General features: G+C 28.2%; 1 protein-coding gene across 3 annotated transcripts in view; it reads right to left on the bottom strand.

Annotated features, from left to right (window-relative positions):
* Positions 1–20,953, bottom strand: part of LOC126901517 (uncharacterized) — a 42,472-nt gene that overhangs the window by 20,322 nt on the left and 1,197 nt on the right. The window contains exons 1-2 of one of the 3 annotated variants that reach the window (XM_050678001.1): positions 17,692–18,639; positions 16,728–17,555 (exon numbers count right to left, since the gene is read on the bottom strand). The exons of 1 other annotated variant lie outside the window; for it this stretch is intronic. In XM_050678001.1, coding sequence (XP_050533958.1) covers positions 16,760–17,555; positions 17,692–18,563 — 1,668 coding nt within the window. In that variant the 5' untranslated portion in view covers positions 18,564–18,639 and the 3' untranslated portion in view covers positions 16,728–16,759. Of the gene's footprint in view, positions 1–16,727; positions 17,556–17,691; positions 18,640–20,953 lie in introns of those variants that run through there. One more of the 3 variants, XM_050678002.1, reaches the window with a different exon arrangement.

The raw sequence follows: 20,953 nt of genomic DNA, 5'->3' as shown, positions 1-20,953 counted from the left end.
ATAATTTGTAACCGAATGTATTGAAGTATTATAGGCGTATACAACGTACGGTAAATAATCTACCCACTTATTGTTATCCTGGACGTAATGTGATATCATGTCTACAACTGTTTGATTGTGCCTCTCNATGTCTATAACTGTTTGATTTTGCCTCTCCACCTGACCTTGTGAAGTAGGCTTGTACGGAATTCCGAATTTTTTGTCTACCCCAAAAGCGTCCATTAGGTCTAAAACTGTCTTTTACGTAAAATGAGTTACATTGTCTGACCTAATTATCCTAGCTGGANTCCATTATCTGACCTAATTATCCTAGCTGGACCAAATCTTAAGAATAAGTCTAAAAGAAATTTGTTGGTACTACGCGCATTGGCATTTGTAAATGGTTGAGCTACGCAAAATTTTGATAAACGATCAGTAGCTACTAAAATATACTTATAAGATTTCGATTATGGAAGGGGCCCAATATAATCAATTATTATCTCACACTTGTCTAAATCGTATCTCCCTACTTTCGGTGGCTTACTTTGTTTATATGGTTTCCTCTTTTGACACCTTTCACAGGACAGAACATATGCCTTTATATCTTTTCTCATTTTTGGCCAATAATATTTACTCTTAATTTTGTTTAGTGTTTTTTAAAAACTGATATGCTCGTTAAATAAACTATCATGATTATCAATTATTACCTGTTTAATAAATTTTAAAGGTAAAGCAAGTGCGTATACAGNGTAATATTTACTCCTAATTTTGTTTAGTGTTTTTGAAAAACTGATATGCCCGCTTAATAAACTATCATGATTATCAATTATTACCTGTTTAATAAATTTTGAAGGTAAAGCAAGTGCGTATACAGGGATTTGTCTAATTTTCGTTTTGTAATACAATATATCATTATCTTTTATTTCATAATTGTCGGCCTTATTTAAATAAAACGAATTTGATGAGATAGGGTTTTTAATAGCTCCTATAATGTTATGCAAGTACGCATTGTTTGCTTGTTCTACAGCGTNCTATAATGTTATGCAAGTACGCATCGTTTGCTTGTTCTACAGCAATATTAATAGGTTGAACAAGATTTATTTTAAAAATATCATTTTTAATATTCGAATTTAAAATATTAATTAGTTCACTTGAACTGGGATAACGCGATAGATGATCCGCGGCCCTATTAAAAATACCTTTTTTATATTTTACTTCAAAATCATAGCCCATTAATTTCGTTCGTATCCTGTTTACAACGTTAGATTCAGTTTTTATATTTATAAAACTTGTCAAGTTTTTATGATCAGTCCAAACCTCAATTTTCCTACCGTGAACATATTGCCTATAGTGGGTAAATGCGAAATGAATAGCTAATACCTCGAGTTCCATTGCANATGAATAGCTAAAACCTCGAGTTCCATTGCGGAATAATTGGACTCGGCGGGCGTTAACTTTTTAGACGCGTAAGAAATTGGATGAATTTCGTTGTTATCGTCACGTTGTTGAAGTATAAAACCTAGACCTAATTTACTAGCATCTGTTACTAGTATAGTTTCCAAATTTACGTTAAAATGTGCGAGGAGTGGAGGTATCGTAAGTTTAGATTTTAGCTCTTTAAATGCTGTTTCATGTTCAGTTAACCATTTAATTTTTTCATTTTTTGTTTTAAATTTACCCTTAGTGAGATCTGTAAGAGGTTTTGCCAGTTTACTAAAGTTAGGAATAAATTTTCTGAAATAATTGGCAAGTCCTAAAAAACTACGAAGTTGTTTAATAGTGTTAGGGGAAGGGAATTTTTTTACCGATTCAATGCCCTCATCGGTTGGCCTAATGCCTTTCGAATTTATGATATTACCGAGTACTTGTATTTCCTCGTATCCGAATTTACATTTTGATGGCTTCAATTTTAGATTATACTGTCTAAATCTTTGTAATGTTATGTCTAACGAATATAAATATTGATCGAAAGATTTTCCAAAAACTGTGCAATCATCTAAGTAGCAAATATTATTTTTATAAGTAAGACCTCCCATAATTTTGCACATAGCGGCCTGATATATTGCTGGAGCATTATTAAGTCCCATTGGAAGTCTTTTGAATTGAAAATGTCCCGTATCAGTAGAAAAAGCTGTATATCGTCGAGAATTTTTTGATAGTTTGAATTGATAAAAACCACTGGACTCGTCTAATAATGAAAAATAGTGGTTACCAGCTAAGCAGTCATATATATTTTGAATTATCGGCATGGAAAAACTTTCTTTTAATAAAATCGAATTTAATTTTCTATAATCTAAAACCATGTGATACTCCTTAGGAGTGGCCCCTTTTTTGTCACCCTGTGGGAGGTTTTTACCTACTAAAAATACCGGATTACTATAAGGACTATTTGACGGTTCTATTATGCCGGCCTTTAATAACTCGTTAGTTTGTTTTTCTACCTCGGCCCGTTCTTTAACGCTTAACTTGAAATTCGGTAAATTTATTATTTGATCGCGATTTAATTTTAATTCAATATCTGGTAATTTTACCTCGCCCAAGTCGAATTTAGTCTTTGAAAAAATTTCATTATAATTATTCAACAATGTTTCAAGTTTTTGTTTTTTATCGTGAGATAAAGACGGGTTAATATCGAATTCTACCTTTTGTGAAACGTCTGCTAGAGAAGATGTTGTTTCTTTTTCCGCGAAACATGTTTCGTTAACCTGAGATTCGAAGTGTACGTCTGGTGTTGACGCATCATTTTGTTTGAAGTGTTCGGTAAAATCATAATTTTTTTGTCTGGAGTTTAGAATTTTACGCCTGTCGGCGACTGAAATATTGTCATTAATATGCACAATTGTTTTAATATTAAAATTAACACTAGGATTTTTTACGTATTCTAATGGAGACCAATGACAGTGGGAAAATAAAACAAACACGTTATCTCGATCGAATTCTGTGAATGCGATAACATTTACGTCCGAACAATTGTTATCTTGGGAAAGTACAATTAAATTTTTATTGTAATATGACGCGACGGCTGCTAGATCTTCTGCCTCAAGCCAGACAGGCTGACTTGCAGAATCTACGCCTAGTAATACTTGAATATCATGAAAATTAACATTAATATTTTTATTTTTCAACACCTCTACTAATGTATTTACGCCGCAAAAGCCGTCTTGTGGGATATTTTTTAAAACCTGCATATTCGCCGCTGTGGACTCAATGGAAACATTGGTAGATTCTTTGTGTGAAATAATATGATTTGCGACATTGCTAGAACTGAATTTTTCGAANTCTTTGTGTGAAAGAATATGATTTGCGACATTGCTAGAACTGAATTTTTCGAAGAGTACGGTCATCCTATGTGGTCCGTCAAATAAAATAATTTTCGAATCATACATATCAATATTAGCCTTATATTTGTGTAGAAAACTATTACCTAAAAGATTATACCCATTTAAGTTTTTAACGACAGCGCATTCAATAATAAAACTATGCTCACAGAAATTTACTTCAATTGAGGTTGTACCTAATAAATCTAAAGGGGACCCATTTGCTGTAGTAAGGGATGCGTTTTGGGCTGGAATAATATCATGATTCATGGGAAGTGTAGCGCTACTTATTATGCTAATCGATGCCCCCGTATCAATAAGAAACTTTGACTCAATACTATTTAATTTCCCAATTATTATAGGTTGAGGGACCGATGCGCAATTTGAAAAAATGTTAAAACAATTAGAGACACCTGTGATATTTAAATTATTTTGCGCTAATGTTGCTTTCGTAATGGGAGCTGGTGATTGAACTTTTTGGCTAGGTCGCGAAAGAGTGTCAAAATTCGCCCTAACCATCGAATTTTGACTTATTCGTTTTTTTGAGTTTGCTGCGGGCGCCGCTGATTCGGGGACAACTTATTAGTAGACGGACCTCCTGCGCCCTGATTTCGCCCACCATTATTATTGTTATAATTTTGACCCGTATTATTAGAAAATCTGTTATTATTATAAGAATTATTATTATTAAAATTGTTATTGTTTCTGTAGTTACCATTATTATTATTATTATTAGAATTGTAAAAATGACCGTCTGTATTTCGATTTAAATTATTGTAATTTTGATATTTATTATTATATCTAGTGTTATTGTTAAAATGATTACCATTGTTGTTACCAAAATTATTAGAATTATTATCGAAATTTCTACTGTTATAATTAAGGTTCCTATTATTATTATTAAAATTCCTGCTATTATTCCTATTATTATTCCCATGGTACTTATTTTTACTCGAATTCATACTTAGATTCTTCTGAAGGGTTTCTGTCAAAATGTCAAGCTGTTGTTGTATTTTTTTATTATCGTCTATTTTCTTGTCTATGCCTAAGCTCGCTATTTTTATAATGTTTTCCTCTAATACCGATAATGAACTAACGTCAACCCAACCTACTCTTTCGAAATATTGGTCGGGCAAACCGTTTAAAATTGTGTCTATTATTTCACTTTCTGACATATCCTCATTTGCTCTCCTGCATTCGGCTTTAACATTAGAAAAGTAATCTAAAATGCTTTCATGGTCCTCTTTTTTTCTCTCTCTTAATTTCTTAAGTCTCATTCTTCTCTGGGCTTCTGAATTATAATATCTAATTAGTACATTTTTCATTGCCTGCCAAGTAGGAACATCCACTTCTGCCTCTTTATTTTCAAACACTGTCTGTGCCTGGCCTTTAAGGGAAAGTGGTAACATAACGAGTTTCATATTATCATCCCAACCGTTAGCTTTCGCAACTCGTTCGAAATTTGAAAAAAATCTAATAATATCCTCCGATAATTTACCCGAGAACTGTTGTGGTAAAATTGAGCTAGCCATAGTAGTTATTAATTTAACTGGTTTATTTTCTAAAAGTTTTGATTGCGCAGAAATAGGTTTAGGTTCTACGGTGACCTCGCGTGAAATTTCTGATGGTTTAGCTAAAGGAAATTTGACAACGGTTTTGTCGAGATCGGTAGGGGTGTTCGATTCACTCGAAGAAGCGCTTTTTGTGCTTAGTGGAACCGGCAGAGTACTTGGAATTTTATCAAGTTTTTCTGCTTCGGAGTCCGAATCAGATTCGTATTTTTCTGAGAGGGGTGGTTGTTTGAAAACAGAACGTAATTTATTTATCAAATCTTTAGTGTGACTATTAATCGGCTGTTCTGCGTTTAAAAATGACAAAATATTAAGTAATTCCCCTTTTGTACAATAACAAAAATAATAACCTTTCGTATCTTTTTTTAAAATTTCAATTTTTTCTAAAAGGGAGATTTGTTGAAACTGTTTCGGTAAATAGAGCCGTTTACTTTCTCGTTTATAAACTTCGAATATAGTGCTTTCGTAAATTAAAGTTGCTCCTACTGGAAATTTTATAAAAGCGGTATGATCAAAAGCCTTAGAAACAGAAATACCCCTTTTCTTTCCAAATGAACTAATAACCTGATCTGGTGTTAGTTCCAAAATATTACTATCAAAACCTAATAGATTCCAAACTCTTTCGGTAATTCTACAAGTTTGATTATTAAAGGTGCGTTTTAAATAATAACTATAGAGAGGCATATAAACGTATATAAAAGATTATGTAACTCAAAGACTTAATTTATAGTTATACCTAACTATACAATTGTTACTATTATAATAAAGTGAGCCAATAATAAATAAAAAATATTTAATTTATAAATTAACCGTGAAAAGTGGTATATAAAAATTGTAGTACACTTAGGGGGGGATCCCTCACTGAAAGTTTAACAGAGAGATAGGCGCCTCCACCAATTGTTACATCACTATTTAGGGGTTTAACCTAAATGCCCGTCGACAGTATTCTAAGGGACCAACGGGGGATAGCTGGCTAGGCTATATCTACCTTAGGTACTGAAGTTTCCTATTTAATTTATATTCCCTTAGAGGAACTACCAAGGGTCGCACTACAATATATATATATATATAACACTTTAGGTTAACAACGATATAAATAAATATTTATTAAACAATTGAAATATTAAATGGATAATACAACCTGCTGGACACCTAGAGATGATTAATCCAACAGGGAGCTGACGGCGACACACACACACACTATAATATACGGGGTAGCGAAGTTAAGTTAATTATCAGGCAAAAGTAGTGATCGCGAAGATGGTAAAATGTCAACTGTCGATAGGGATATCTTATTATGGCACATTGGCCGTGAATTGCAAAAAGTGTTTATGTGTGCAGTCCGCCCTCCTGTTAGTATTGCTGTATGTCACTGTGTTAATTATATATATATATGTCTATTAAACGGTACAACGATGTTATGGGAGACAGAGATATGGGCACATGCAAATGTGATCGTATCACATGTATATACATATATATTCTAATTACTATTAAAATTTATATTTTAACACGCTTTATTCTCATTAAGAGATATAAAGTTATTCATTACGATTACAAAGGATGATTCCCGTATCGTCATTTTTCGTCACTACCTCCACGCTCCGGGAGTGGGTAATTTGCACGCCTGCTGCTTTCCTTGGATGTATTAGCCGTTTCTTAGACTCTCTCTCCGGAATTTAACCCTGATTTCCCGTTACCTGTTACAACCATAATATTGATAGTAACTACTATCATAACATGAAACTAAAAAGTAAAAAATAAATATAGTTAAAAAAAACTAAAAAAACACGCATTTAAAGCACATTGAACTAAAAAGTTAAAAATAATTTTAAAAAAAGCTTAAAACAATAATGAACGAAAAATACTAGTATTACTGTGATAAAAGCGTAGCTGTTTTGTGTCATATTTTTCTTATATTGAGTGCCCAACGTTTTTATCACAATAATACTAGTTTTTTTCGTTCATTATTGTTTTAAGCTTATGTTGACAATTTATGTATATATATCATAATCTTTTTTTTTGTTATCCAATAACAGCCGGCCGGCCTTTTTGGTATGCCCGTCAGTGTACGTTCCACTGCCTAACTAAGGCGACACGATCCTAGTTTATTTTAGTTATTTATTATGTCAGAATGAATAAGTGTTTTTAAATAGTAATTTATGTCAAGTTTTTTTTTGTTTATTGTTTGGATATTAAATATTATTAAAATTAAAGTACAATAAATAATTAGAAATATAGAGCGTTCTGATATTAAATTTTAATACACCGCTCTCCATAACAGCTTATTTTTAATTTTTTAGTTCAATGTGCTTTTAAAACGTGTTTTTTAGTTTTTTTTAATTATATTTATTTTTGTTAATATGGCATATTGACCTCATAATAATTAGCGTAATTTTTTTCGCATATTGTTTATTTATGATAAGTATATTAATAGCTATAAGCAAAATTAAATCTATTTTCAATTTCCTGGTAACAATAGCAAAAGTTACTAAAAATAAAATACTAGTTTATTACTTGTATAGTACCATTCTTATCGTTGTCTCTGTAGAGTTGTTTAAATTGAAAAAAATTGATAAAACTAGTTGCAAAATTTGATCTGTTTTTAGCTGATCATATAGATCATTTTGAAAATAAAGGTAGTGGATCTTCATCGTATTTATTTCAAGTTATATGTGACGAGTTTATTTCATTGTTGATAAAAAAGTTAATAAATAATATTAAAAATAATAATAAAAAAAACCTTTAGCACAGTGGGATGGTGGCACAGTGGGGTCGTGGCATAGTTGGGTCCAGTATAGATGATATCTGACAGTGATTAAAATCACTATCATAAAAAACGCTTCGATGCAAATCTGTAGATAGTGTTTAATTAAAAAAAAAAAAATTTGTTAAAATAGCATATTTTTGAATACGGTAGCCATTTGCGCATAGAAGATTGGTCTTCGGGACTAATTTTTTTTTTTATTTTATAGTATTATTATTTTATAGTACTATTTTATAGTACATAAAATAAGCTTTATTTTAATATATGTCTAAAGGACCCAGTATTTCCGGAACATTTTCAAAAATAAAAAAAGTTGCTATTTTAAATCCCCCCCAATGAGCAGGGTAAGTTTTAGATTTTCAAAAAAATGATACCAAATGAAAGGGAAATATCTAAGCTTTTAGTATAAAAAAAAAATTATATTGATGTGTTTATTTTTGAAAAAGTTATGGAAGTTTTAAGAAAAAAAGTGAAAAAAAGACAAAATTTACCAATTTTTAAATTTGTAATTTTTTTTGGATGTTACCCATATTTGCCGGGAAAAAAGGAATTCGTTTCAATTTTTAAGGTTAATGTCTTTAACTAGATACGATTTGTGATCTTTTGATATATTTTTGAAAGAAATCGGTCCAGTGAGAGCTGAGAAAAAGTGGTAACAGACACAAAAAAAAAAAAAAAANATATAGATCTTTCATTCGACATACTGTTTTTTTAAATCGGACCATTTCCCTAAATACAGGGGGGATTCAAAACATAAAAATGCATATAGAAAGTAGAACTTTTTCAACGTAACTTTTGAAAGTGTTCCGGAAGGTCTGACACTTTTATATATATCTTAAATTAAAGCTAATGTAATATACTTTATAATGGTAAAAAAAAATTTCGGACTTTATTTTATCTTCATGGTGAAAACAGACATTAAACTTAATAAAAAAAATACGATTTTTGTAAAAAAATTCTTTTTTATATTTTTAACTTTATAATGCTATAACTTCTCGAAAGATGTATGGATCAATATAATTCTTTTTTTTGTAGATGCATGATGTCTTTACCTATCATTTGGTATATTTTTTTTATAAATCTGACTTATTACCTGCCTACAGGGGGGGATTCAAAATGACAACNAAAAATTACAAATTTAAAAATCGCTAATTTTCGAAATTTTTTCAATTTTTTTTACTTAAAAGTGCCATAACTTTTTCAAAAATCAACATATCAATATAGTTCTTTTTTATATAGATGCATAATATCATTACCTTTCATTTTGTATATTTTTTTCATAAATTTAACCCTTAACCTGCCCACAAGGGGGGATTTAAAATGACAACTTTTTCACAAAAAATTAATTTTTTTAACTTAAATTTTGAAAATGTTCCGGAAGGTCTGACACTTTTATATATATCTTAAATTAAAGCTAATGTAATATGCTTTATCATGAAAAAAAAAAATTTCGGACTTTATCTTATCTTCATGGTGAAAATGGCTACCGAATGCTATTTTTGTGTGAAAATTTTCGATTTTGTATTTTCCATTTTTAACTTTATTATGCTATAACTTTTTGAAAAATGTATGAATCATTACAATTTTTTTATGAGAAGTAGTATTTATATAGATCTTTCATTCGACATACTGTTTTTTTAAATCGGACCATTTCCCTAAATACAGGGGGGATTCAAAACATAAAAATGCATATAGAAAGTAGAACTTTTTCAACGTAACTTTTGAAAGTGTTCCGGAAGGTCTGACACTTTTATATATATCTTAAATTAAAGCTAATGTAATATACTTTATAATGGTAAAAAAAAATTTCGGACTTTATTTTATCTTCATGGTGAAAACAGACATTAAACTTAATAAAAAAAATACGATTTTTGTAAAAAAATTCTTTTTTATATTTTTAACTTTATAATGCTATAACTTCTCGAAAGATGTATGGATCAATATAATTCTTTTTTTTGTAGATGCATGATGTCTTTACCTATCATTTGGTATATTTTTTTTATAAATCTGACTTTTTACCTGCCTACAGGGGGGGATTCAAAATGACAACTTTTTCACAAAAAATTGACTTTTTCAACTTAAATTTTGAAAGTGTTCCGGAAAGTCTGACACTTTTATATATATCTTAAATTAAAGCTAATGTAATATACTTTATCATGGAAAAAAAAAATTTCGGACTTTATTTTATCTTCAAGGTGAAAATGGCTACCAAATGCTATTATTGTGTGAAAATTCTCAATTTTATTTTTTACATTTTTAACATTATAATGCTATAACTTATTGAAAAGTGTATTGATCAATATAATTTTTTTATGGGAAATACTATTTTTTAATAATCTTGTTTTTATTCGACATACTTTGTCTTAATCAGGATATTAATAAGGAACTAGCAGTTTATGAAGCTTTTGGAATAATCCACCAATTTTTTAAAATTAAACACTATCTAAAGATTTGCATCGAAGCGTTTTTTTTTTGATAGTGATTTTAATCACTGTCAGATATCATTATACTTGATCCAACTATGCCACGTCACCACTGTGCCGCGACCCCCCTGTGCTGGGTTTATTTTTTATATTAAATCTAGGACATAAAGATTTAGATTTGACCAATGCTATTATTAACACTTTAAAGTCATATGATATTAACATTTCTGATAGTCAAGGGTAAAGCTACGAAAATGCTAGTAATATGTCCTGTCAATATAGTGGAGTTCAGGCACAAATTAAAGAATTAAATTCATTCGTATATTACGTACAATGCAGCGCACATTCTTTAAATTTAGTCGGCATTTCTGTTGCAGAAGGTTGCCCACAAGAATCATTTTTCTTTGGATTTATACAACAGTTATATAATTTTATTTCTGCATCGACGCGAAGATGGTCAATTTTGAAATTTAATGTGATACATAATGATAACACAATTAAAAATTTATCGAAAACTAGGTGGTCAGCTCGCGTAGATGCATGTAGAGCATTATATAATTCATGGGATGATATTATTAACGTATTAGCTAGTATCAAAGACGATCCTCTTAAAAAGTGTATCACACGAAATGAATCACATGGTATTTATATTCAAATGCAAAAATTAGGAACATCATTTATGGAAATTTTATATTAGAATGAATTAATGCATTAAATAAGCAATGGCAATGTGTTCAAATTAATAATGATAAAGTTTATCAAATATATGAATCACTTATTAATTTTGCACAAAAAATGATTTTAAAGAATATGAATATAACGCTAAAAAATGTCAAATATTACCAAGTATATTGTTGATATAACTAGACAAAAAAAGAAAAAATTACTTTGAAGAAAAAAACGACCAACATGCAGAGTTAAATGACGAGGATCAATTTCGTATACAAAAATTTATATCATTATTAATAAATTAAGTAATGAACTTACGAAAAGACAACAGTCTTACAACACGTTTTGTGATATGTTCGAAGTACTACTAAAAATTCAATCTCTCAATACTTTGTAAGTATTCCAATCAGCAGAGAAATTACAAAAAATATACCCAAATGATATAGGCAATACTTTTGCTTCAGAATGTATATATTTACAATCTTATTTATTGAATTGTGATATTGACAATGTTAGTTTATCTCCAATTACACTATGCAAATATATAGCGTTTAGAATTTTTGTATGTGTACTACTGTCTAACTGTACTACTGAAAGATCGTTTTCGTGCCTCAAACGCGTAAAAACTATCTGAGATCCACTCAGAATGATACAATATTAAATAATTTCGCATTTCTGAATATAGAAAATTATATATTAAGCGAACTGAATTGCGAAGATTTAGTTGACTCATTTTCGAAACCTAAATGTCGACATAAATCAATTTTATATTTATTAATTATATATTATGACATATGTGTTATTGTACCATTTATTTTTTTCTCAACCACGTATTACTCATGTTAATAAAATAATACATTAAAAGTAATGTTTATTTTAAAATGTATAAATAAACAAAGATTTGCATGAAAATTATTTTTAAACACTTTTTTTTTATGGGGAATTAATAGTATTAAGGCGCAAAGAGAAAATTGCCCTCCCCCAGTAACGTAATGAATGTCGGCAAATTTTGAAATGCTTATAGGCAAAAAAATATGTGAATAATATGCCCCTGATAACTTTTAAAAATTGACTAAATCAATGTAATTTTTTTTTATGGATATATGCTATCTTTATTTATTATTTGGTATATTTTTTAATAAATTTGATCCTTTACCTGTCCAAAGGGAGAGATTCAAAATGACAAAATAGCATAAGGTAGCCATTTTCATTGTGAAAGCATAGTAAAGTCCGAATTTTTTTTTTCCATAATAAAGTATATTACATAAACTTTAATTTAAGATATATATATATAAATGGGTCAGTATTTCCGGAACACTTTCAAAAATTAAGTTGAAAAAGTTAATTTTTTTTGAAAAAGTTGTCATTACTGTGGGCAAGTAAAGGGCCAAATTTATAAAAAAAATATATTAAATGATAGGTAAAGACATTACGCATCTATAAAATAATTATATTGATTTGTTAATTTTTGAATAAGTTTTGGCAGTTTTGAGTGAAAAAAAACCCAGCATAGGGGGATCGTGGCACAGTGGTGACGTACCATAGTTGGATCAAGTATAATGATATCTGACAGTGATTAAAATCACTATCATAAAAAACGCTTCGATGAAAATAGTATTTAATTAGATAGTATTTAATTTTAAAAAATTGGTGGATTATTCCAAAAGCTACAAGATCTGCTAGTTCCTTATTAATATCCTGATTAAGATAAAGTATGTCGAATGAAAAATGGATTATTAAAAAATATTATTTCTCATAAAAAAATTATGTTGATCCATATACTTTTCAATAAGTTATAGCATTATAATGTTAAAAATGTAAAAACTAAAATCCAGAATTTTCACAAAAAAATAGCATTTTGTAGCCATTATTACCATGAAGACAAAATAAAGTTCGAAATTTTTTTTTATTATAATAAAGTATATTATATTAGCTTTAATTTAAGATGTATATAAAAGTGTCAGACTTTCAAAATTGAAGTTGAAAAAGTTGTACTTTCTACATAAATTTTTTAGATTTGAACCCCTCTCGTATATAGGGAAATAGTCTGATTTAAAAAAAAAGTATGTCGAATGAAAGATGTTTACAAATACTATTCTTGAAAAAATTGTACTGATCCATACATTATTCATAAAGTTATAGCATAATAAAGTTAAAAATGTAAAATATAAAATCGAAAATTTTCACACGAAAATAGCATTCGGTAGTAATTTTCATCACGAAGACAAGTCCAGAGGTCAAATTTTTTTTTTTCATAATAAAGTACATTATATTAACTTTAATTTAAGATATATATAAAAGTGTCAGACCTTCCGAAACATTTTCAAAAGTTATGTTGAAAAAGTTAATTTTTTGTGAAAAAGTTCATTTTAGATTCAATTCAAGATTTTAAATCTCCCCTGTGATCAGGTTAAGTGTCAGATTTACAAAAAATTTATACCAAATGATAGATAAAGATATCAGACATCTATAAAAGAAATGGTTATATTGATATTTTCATTTTAAAAAAGCTATGGCAGTTTTTAGTAAAAAAAATTCAAAAAATTTCGAAAATTAGCGATTTTTTAATTTGTAATTTTTTTGGAGGTTTCACTCATTTACGGGAAATGAGGGATTTTTTTCAATTTTTGAGGGTAATGTCTTCGACTAGATACAATTTGTGATCTTTTAACGTATCATTGAAAGAAATCGGAATGATGAGAGCTGGGAAAAAGTGGTAACAGACAAAAAAAAAAAAAACACATTATAGTAAAACCTTCTCAGCTTCACATTGAAAATAAAAGTTGAATTTGTTACCATAACTTTAAGCTCAACTTCAAGTTTGAAATTGATATTATTAACATTCACAAAATGTTATTGTTAAGATTAATATGGAGTCAGTAAATTTTATAATTACTATTAAGTAAATTATACAGTAAATTTATAAGAAATAATTATTTCATTTTTCATTTTTTTCGTTAAAATAGGCTAAGTGAGAACTGAGAAAATAAATGACGTCCTCAAAATGAAACCACATAATAATAATATTTTAATATGAATAAGAAATTTTTTCTGACGAGGGAGGACTATGTTAATGAGATCTTTGATCATTATTGAAGTTATTAAAAATAAATGATATAAAAATCGAATGAGTTTGAAACTCGTACTCCAATCGCGTAACGACACGGCAACCGTTCATCGCATTCATCAACTGAAAATATTGGCACTTTTTCTTTTAAACTAGTTAAAAAAAAACCAGCACAGGGGGGTCGCGGCACAGTGGTGACGAGGCATAGTTGGATCAAGTATAATGATATCTGACAGTAATTAAAATGACTATAAAAAAAAACGCTTCAATGCAAATCTTTAGATAGTGTTTAATTTAAAAAAATTGGTGGATTATTCCAAAAGCTACATGATCTGCTATTTTCTTATTAATATCCTGAATGAAAAAGGTATTATTAAAAAATATTATTTCTCATAAAAAAATTGTGTTGATCCATATACTTTTTAATAAGTTATAGCATTTTAAAGTTAAAAATGTAAAAAATAAAATCGAAATTTTCATACAATAATATCATTTAGTAGTCATTTTCACCGTGAAGACTAGTCCAAAGGTCAAATTTTTTTTTTCATAATAAAGTACATTACATAAGCTTTAATTTAATATATATATAAAAGTGTCAGACCTTCCGGAANGATATTATAAAAATAAAAAGGAGTTGTATATTCATATACTTTTAATGCGTATACAAATTTAAAGGAATTTATGCAATACTTTTTAATAAAAAAATTTTGTTACTTATGAATAAATACACTAAACAAAAGGAACTTTCATCAGAAAAAAAATATACTTTTCTAAATAAACTTTTCGTGATGTTTTCAAATGTGCAATTAGACTTTTTCTATTACTTCTAAGTTTTAATATTATTACTTATTATTAAAAAATAAGTATTTACATATAAAAAAAAATAATTAAGAACAAAAAAAATTGTATTAAATTAATACTGATTTTGATTTTTAATATGTTAAAGGTAATCATTTTGAACCTATTTTTTATTGTCTTTTAAAGTGAAAGTTTTAATGAAAAATACCTTCTCAGCTTCGCATCGAAGCTAAAAAATGAATTTGTTACCATAACTTATAGTTCAACTTGCAAGTTTGAAATTGACATTATTAAATTGAAAAAAATGAAATTTTTAAGATTAATATGCAATCTGGAAATTTTATAATTACTATTTACAGTACATTTATCAGAAAAGCTCAATATTTTTTTGCATTTTTTTCGTAATAAATAACTGAAATAGAAAGAATAGTAATCATATCCTAATAATTTTTGGTGTTTAAAAAGATTCTGCAATTGAAATATTCAGAACTTAATTAGTTTTAATAATTTACTTTAACTAAATAAACCAATCTAAACAAAGTAGTTAAAAAGATTTACTCAATTGAGCATATTATCAAAAATATAATTATAATTGTAAAACTCCATCGTTAACTTCAGGTGAAACTAAAAATCATTTTTTTTTTAAATTTATGATTTATATAGCAAAATATTACTAAAAAATTTGGCATATTATAGACTGGTAGTAGCACACAGAAATAGAGTTAAAAAATTAATAAATTATAAAGTAAAATTATTTACTTTTGTAGTTGAATACTTTTATCATATCAAATTTAATTCGACAATAAATAATTTAAGAATATTAAAAATTAATGATTTTAATTGTTTGTATGGACAAATCTAGTTAAGCTACTTTTTATTTGAATAAGGAATATTTTTTTGATTTTTAAGAGTAATAACTTAAACTAATCATTAACTTAAATATCATAAACTTAAATGAATCATTTGACGTATCGTTGAAAAAAGTAGGTCTAGTGAGGTTTGGCAAAATAAATCGTAGCCACAAAAAGAACCACATAGTAAAATAATATTAACATGAATATCAATTTCTTCTCATGAGGGGAAACTATAATGATAAGATCCTTTATATTTATTGAAATTATTGAATCTAAATGAGATAAATATCAAATTCTATTCTAACTCAAAAAAAAAATGCAAAATTTCAGTAGTCACAGACGGATTTGAAACTCGTACCCTAGGCGTGAAAGAGCAAGGTGTTACCCATTCGGCAACTATTCGTTTCTCTTTTGTTGAATGATAAAATTAGCTATTTAAGCTAACTCAAATTTAAAAATTACTTTTTCGACTTAAAAAAAGTAAAAAAATTTTAATAAGTATAATTTCATATGTCTTATGAACTTTATATTATGTCAATGAAATTATATAATATTCATGAAAGTCAGTTTATTCCCCTAATAAGATATTTTAAAATAAAATAAAAAACCCAGAATTTTAATAAAAATATAGCATATTTTTAAATACGGTAGCCNGTAATGTCTTCAACTAGATACAATTTGTGATCTTTGGACGTATTGTTAAAAGAAATCGGTTCAGTGAGAGCTGAGAAAAAGTAGTGACAGACAAAAAAAAAAATAAAAAAATAAACACATCATGGTAAAATTAATACCTTCTCAGATTCGTATCGAAGCTAAAAACACATTATAGTAAAATTAATACCTTCTTAGCTTCGCATCGAAGCTAAAAGGGTAGTGTATAACTCGTTTAGCTGCACTACAGTCTAGGTTGAATCGTGCTCTACGTATTGTTCATCAAGTAAGAGCTCAGATTGAGTAGAATTAGAAAAAATAAAATAAAATACAACACATAATAAAACTAATGTCTTCTCAGCTTCCCAACGAAGCTAAAATATTGTTAAGCCTACAATTTTTATAAATAGAGAATATTCGTCTTCCGGTATCCACCGACCTCCAAGCATAATATTACTGATAATGCTCGGCGATTATACGTTCGAAAATCGGCTCAACCAAAGTAAAATATTACCATAATATAAAATATACAAAAAGGAAGAGCGACAACTTTTTGTTGTATTACAACTATTTATAAGAAAAATTAATTATTTTATAATAACATAATTGCAATATTTTATAAAGTCATGAATAAAAAATCAATATTAAATATTTTATAAATAATTAATCAAAATATAAAGACAAATCATTGAAACCTAAATAATCATAATCATTTTTCACAACCTTTAAAAAAAATGATTCCAAATAATCACACATAAAATGATGAAATATACTATATTCTGTTAAGGTATTGGTTTTAATCAATTGTTCAAATGTTGTAATTATGTCTATTTCATATTCTATAATTTTGCAATATTTCATGTTGTATTGATTTACGTCATAAAATTTTCTCAGTAAAACAGAAGTATGAACTTGTGCTAGGTCTTCAAGGAATGATTGAGCTTCATAAAGTCCACCATTAATAAATAACAATGTGGAAAAATACTTTTTTCTAACATCATTAAGAAATTCAATAAAAATCTCTACCAGTTTCTCTATTAATAATTCTTGACGCATATATTGTTTATCTATTGTGTAGTGTCTCAAAGTAATGAGAGCAAATAACATTTTTCTAAACATATCATCGGATAACATAAGTGTTTCATAAAGCTTAATCGCACAATTAATTTTATTTTCATATTTACAAGCATTAATTATATGTTCCAACATTACATTAAAATTACGAAGTATTTCAATATAGCGACATCTTAAAATAAGTGCAAGATACGACCTCATGAAATTATAATTATTCATATCAACTATTTGTAAAATATCTTTAAAATACAGTGGTATTCCTTTTGTAAATTCAGTTTCAACAGCTATATGTTTCCATGACATCCAACCAGCGTAAGATAATAAATGATTACACAAATCAATACCTTCATTATTGCTATAATTCTTACTTTTGAAATAAATATACCTGTATAGAAAAAAAAGTTATGTATGATAGCTCAAAATTATTATCATAAAAAATTTACCTTTAAAAAAATAAGTGACTATTATGATGTTTACAAAATTAAATTCTTAAATTTAGGCAACTAAACTATAAATCTTACTTGAACGTATATGTTCTGTGTAATTGTTCAAAGCCTAGTTTTGAGTAACAGTTTTCAGTTCTATCCAAAATATATAATTCAAGATCATTATGAATATTATTAATATAATCGTAGGAATTCTCTACCAGTTTTTCCTTTTGATCAATATTATATTTCTTCATTAAATTGAATAAAATAGAACTTTTATATTCTGTCCCACACACTTTTCTAATATTGTAAAGATTTGATATCACTAATTTAGCTTTTTTATTGAAATCTTTTATATTTTCAAAAGTACTGACCCATCTATCAATACTAGATATATTATATATTGAGTCATTGCTTAACTCTAATGTATATTTGTAAAAATAATTTATTTCAGAATCTACAGTTTTAATATTAAGAATAGGCGAGTCTATAATTCGTAGATCGATTTTATCGAGATATTTTGCTGTTTTCAACATTTTTTTAAACATATTTACTGAACAATTGTAAATATTAAAAAGAAGCTTTGTGCAATATTTCAATTCCACACATTGATTGTTTAAAACAGTCACTTCACACTTATTTAAAATAAGGCCTAACATTGCATTAAAAGTTTGCAATATATTAGTAAATTCACAATTTAAGAGACAAGTTATGAAGTAGAGTTTTTGTATAAAGTTATTTTCATCGATAATTTCACTTGTGATGCTTATGGTGTTAATTGAGAAGTGATCAAGTTTAATTTCTGTTTGTTGAATTGAGTCCCATCCATTTTGAACACGAATGTGGTTTAATGAGTTAATAAGATATTTTTTAAAATTTCTACTTTGAGAATCACAATATACATTTATAATTTGACTTACTTGCCAATATAAGAAAAACTCATATAAAATAATTTTTTTAAACATGTTTTTTTAATTTTATGAGACGAAATGTATTATATTATATATCTATGAATAAAATAATTTAAAATTCTTTTTTAAATAACTGTTACTTTATTGAATAGAAAAAGAACGATATAATTTTTTTTATAATAATTTTAACTGCAATTGGTGATTTGTTTAATATTTAATGACTGTCTAAATGTGTTTCTATAATGTAAAATATTTTTAGAAATATTTATGACGTAGATATATATATATATATATAGAAATTTATGTTCAAATTGCTTTAAAATTCATTGTCATAGAAATGGTTAAAAATTAAAAAAATTGTATTAATTTAATTTTTAAATTTGAAATTTTTATTTCAATTAATTATTTTAATTGACAATTTCTAACATACTTTTTAAACGTCTATAGACAGTCAAAAAAATAAAAATTTAAAAAATTGTCAAACATTAAATTTATAAGAATCAATAATTGTATTATTTATGTCATAAGGCGAAAGTGAAACATGTAAAGTAAAGGGGATTGTCGTAAAAGTTATGTGAACATTTAAAAATTACTGTTTTTTGCGTTTCGTAAATAGAATAGAACTATTCGAAAACTGACACTTTATATCCATCGAGCTATTAAATTTGTGAGTGTGTGTGTGTGCGACAAAAGTCATGGTTTGACTACAGGTCCTTTAGTCAATTTTAACAATTAGTGTGGATGCTGGCTAGTTTTTGGGCTTAACTGTTCTTTAGTAGATATAGTGAAACGGTAGCTGTGCTGATGGCTGCCAGGCCAACCTTAATTCTGCTACTTTTGAGCTAGACCCTGCTGACGGATCTTAACTATACACCTTTAGTAGTTCACTAATTGGACGGATTGGGGGTGACCAGTGTATTCAACGAGAGGTCTTGAGAAGAGCAAAAACGTCGAACTTGTCATTTAAGATATTGGTTATTATTAAGCACTATTTTTGTGTCTACGTTGGGGTATTACCGACTTACGACATATATCGGAGCCCAACTCGATGTTCTTACTGACAAGATCCCTCGATGTTTTTTCCTCTTTTAGTTGTATCGAAATTTACATGTGCTTGTAATTTCGCGTCAATAAGGTGATACGTCAATCACTGCAGTACAATGATTAACTGGAACCATAAGCCAGAAGACCCATGGTTAGTGCAAAATAGAAATATATAATATTATTTAGTTATTAAATTTTATCATTCAATAATCTCCCTCGAGAGAGGAAAAAATTGTGTCTATGTGTGTAATTTTAGACATAGAGGAAAAATTAAAAGACATTTTTGGGGATAAGACTTATTTATAATTAGACACATTAGCTTTCGACATAATATTTCCTGATCAGGAACTTATCAATATTTCAGACAACGGAATATTAAAATGGATTGACCTATTTAATGAACTGACCAAAGAAATAAAACTTAATAAAAAAACACTCACTGTTCAATAAAATGTAGAATATAAAATGTGACTGATCAATAAATAATGCAACGCAACATTAATTCTTAATATTAATACAAATGAATGGGGATAATGGAATAGAATGACATGGAATGAATTAGAATGAAGTAGAATTATGATAGGAATAACACAAGTGTGTAATTAACGCATATTAAACCATCACTGACCGTTGCCCTAAATCCCTTGGTCTGCACATTTCTGTGCCCGCTGACAGTCTAACGACCATGTATTTTATACTCTACGGCGTAGAGTCTACGCATTTACAAAATAATACTCAAGGGCTCTCAACATCAATTTTATCACTCTGAGTAGTAAATTTATTACTTAAATTCTGGATTAACCACGCAGTTAATGTAAGAGGTAGGTCCTAAGAAATATTTAATTAAAAAAAAAAACTCAATACTACCTTTTCCAATAAAATGTGAATGTAGTGACGTAATGCAAACATTCTATGTAATTTTAAGTCTTGTTTTAAATAAGTGTAAATTTAAATATTTAAAAAAAAAATATGACGAATTAATTTATTGCACTAGTAGTAATGGTATGATGCGTTTTGGCCCTCAAAGGTGCCGACAATGACGTCACCTATTGTTTTCGTAACAATGGGCTATTGTTCTCGGAGAACAATGGGTGCACAGCTGAGATGCACTCCGCGCTGGTGACGTCACACTGATTGTGTGACAACCCAAGGCAAACCAGTGGCGATGACGTCAAAATGACGTCGTATACGACGGTGTAAGCCAAGTTAGCGTGAGGGTGCCATTAGTGATGATGTCAAAATGACGTTACCTATGGGAGTCCCCTTCGGGTGACGATTGTCATGCCGCCGGGGCCCCAGAGAAAGTGTTGACGTCGCACACTGTGTACGCTGGAACCCAGCCCTAGCCGACCATAATATTATTAATTAATGTATATTAACTAATTATTTAATAAAATTAA

This window comes from Daktulosphaira vitifoliae, unplaced genomic scaffold, assembly GCF_025091365.1.
Source record: "Daktulosphaira vitifoliae isolate Bord-2020 unplaced genomic scaffold, ASM2509136v1 Scaffold_3, whole genome shotgun sequence".
Lineage (NCBI taxonomy): Eukaryota > Metazoa > Arthropoda > Insecta > Hemiptera > Phylloxeridae > Daktulosphaira > Daktulosphaira vitifoliae.
This window is presented reverse-complemented; position numbering and strand designations above follow the sequence as displayed.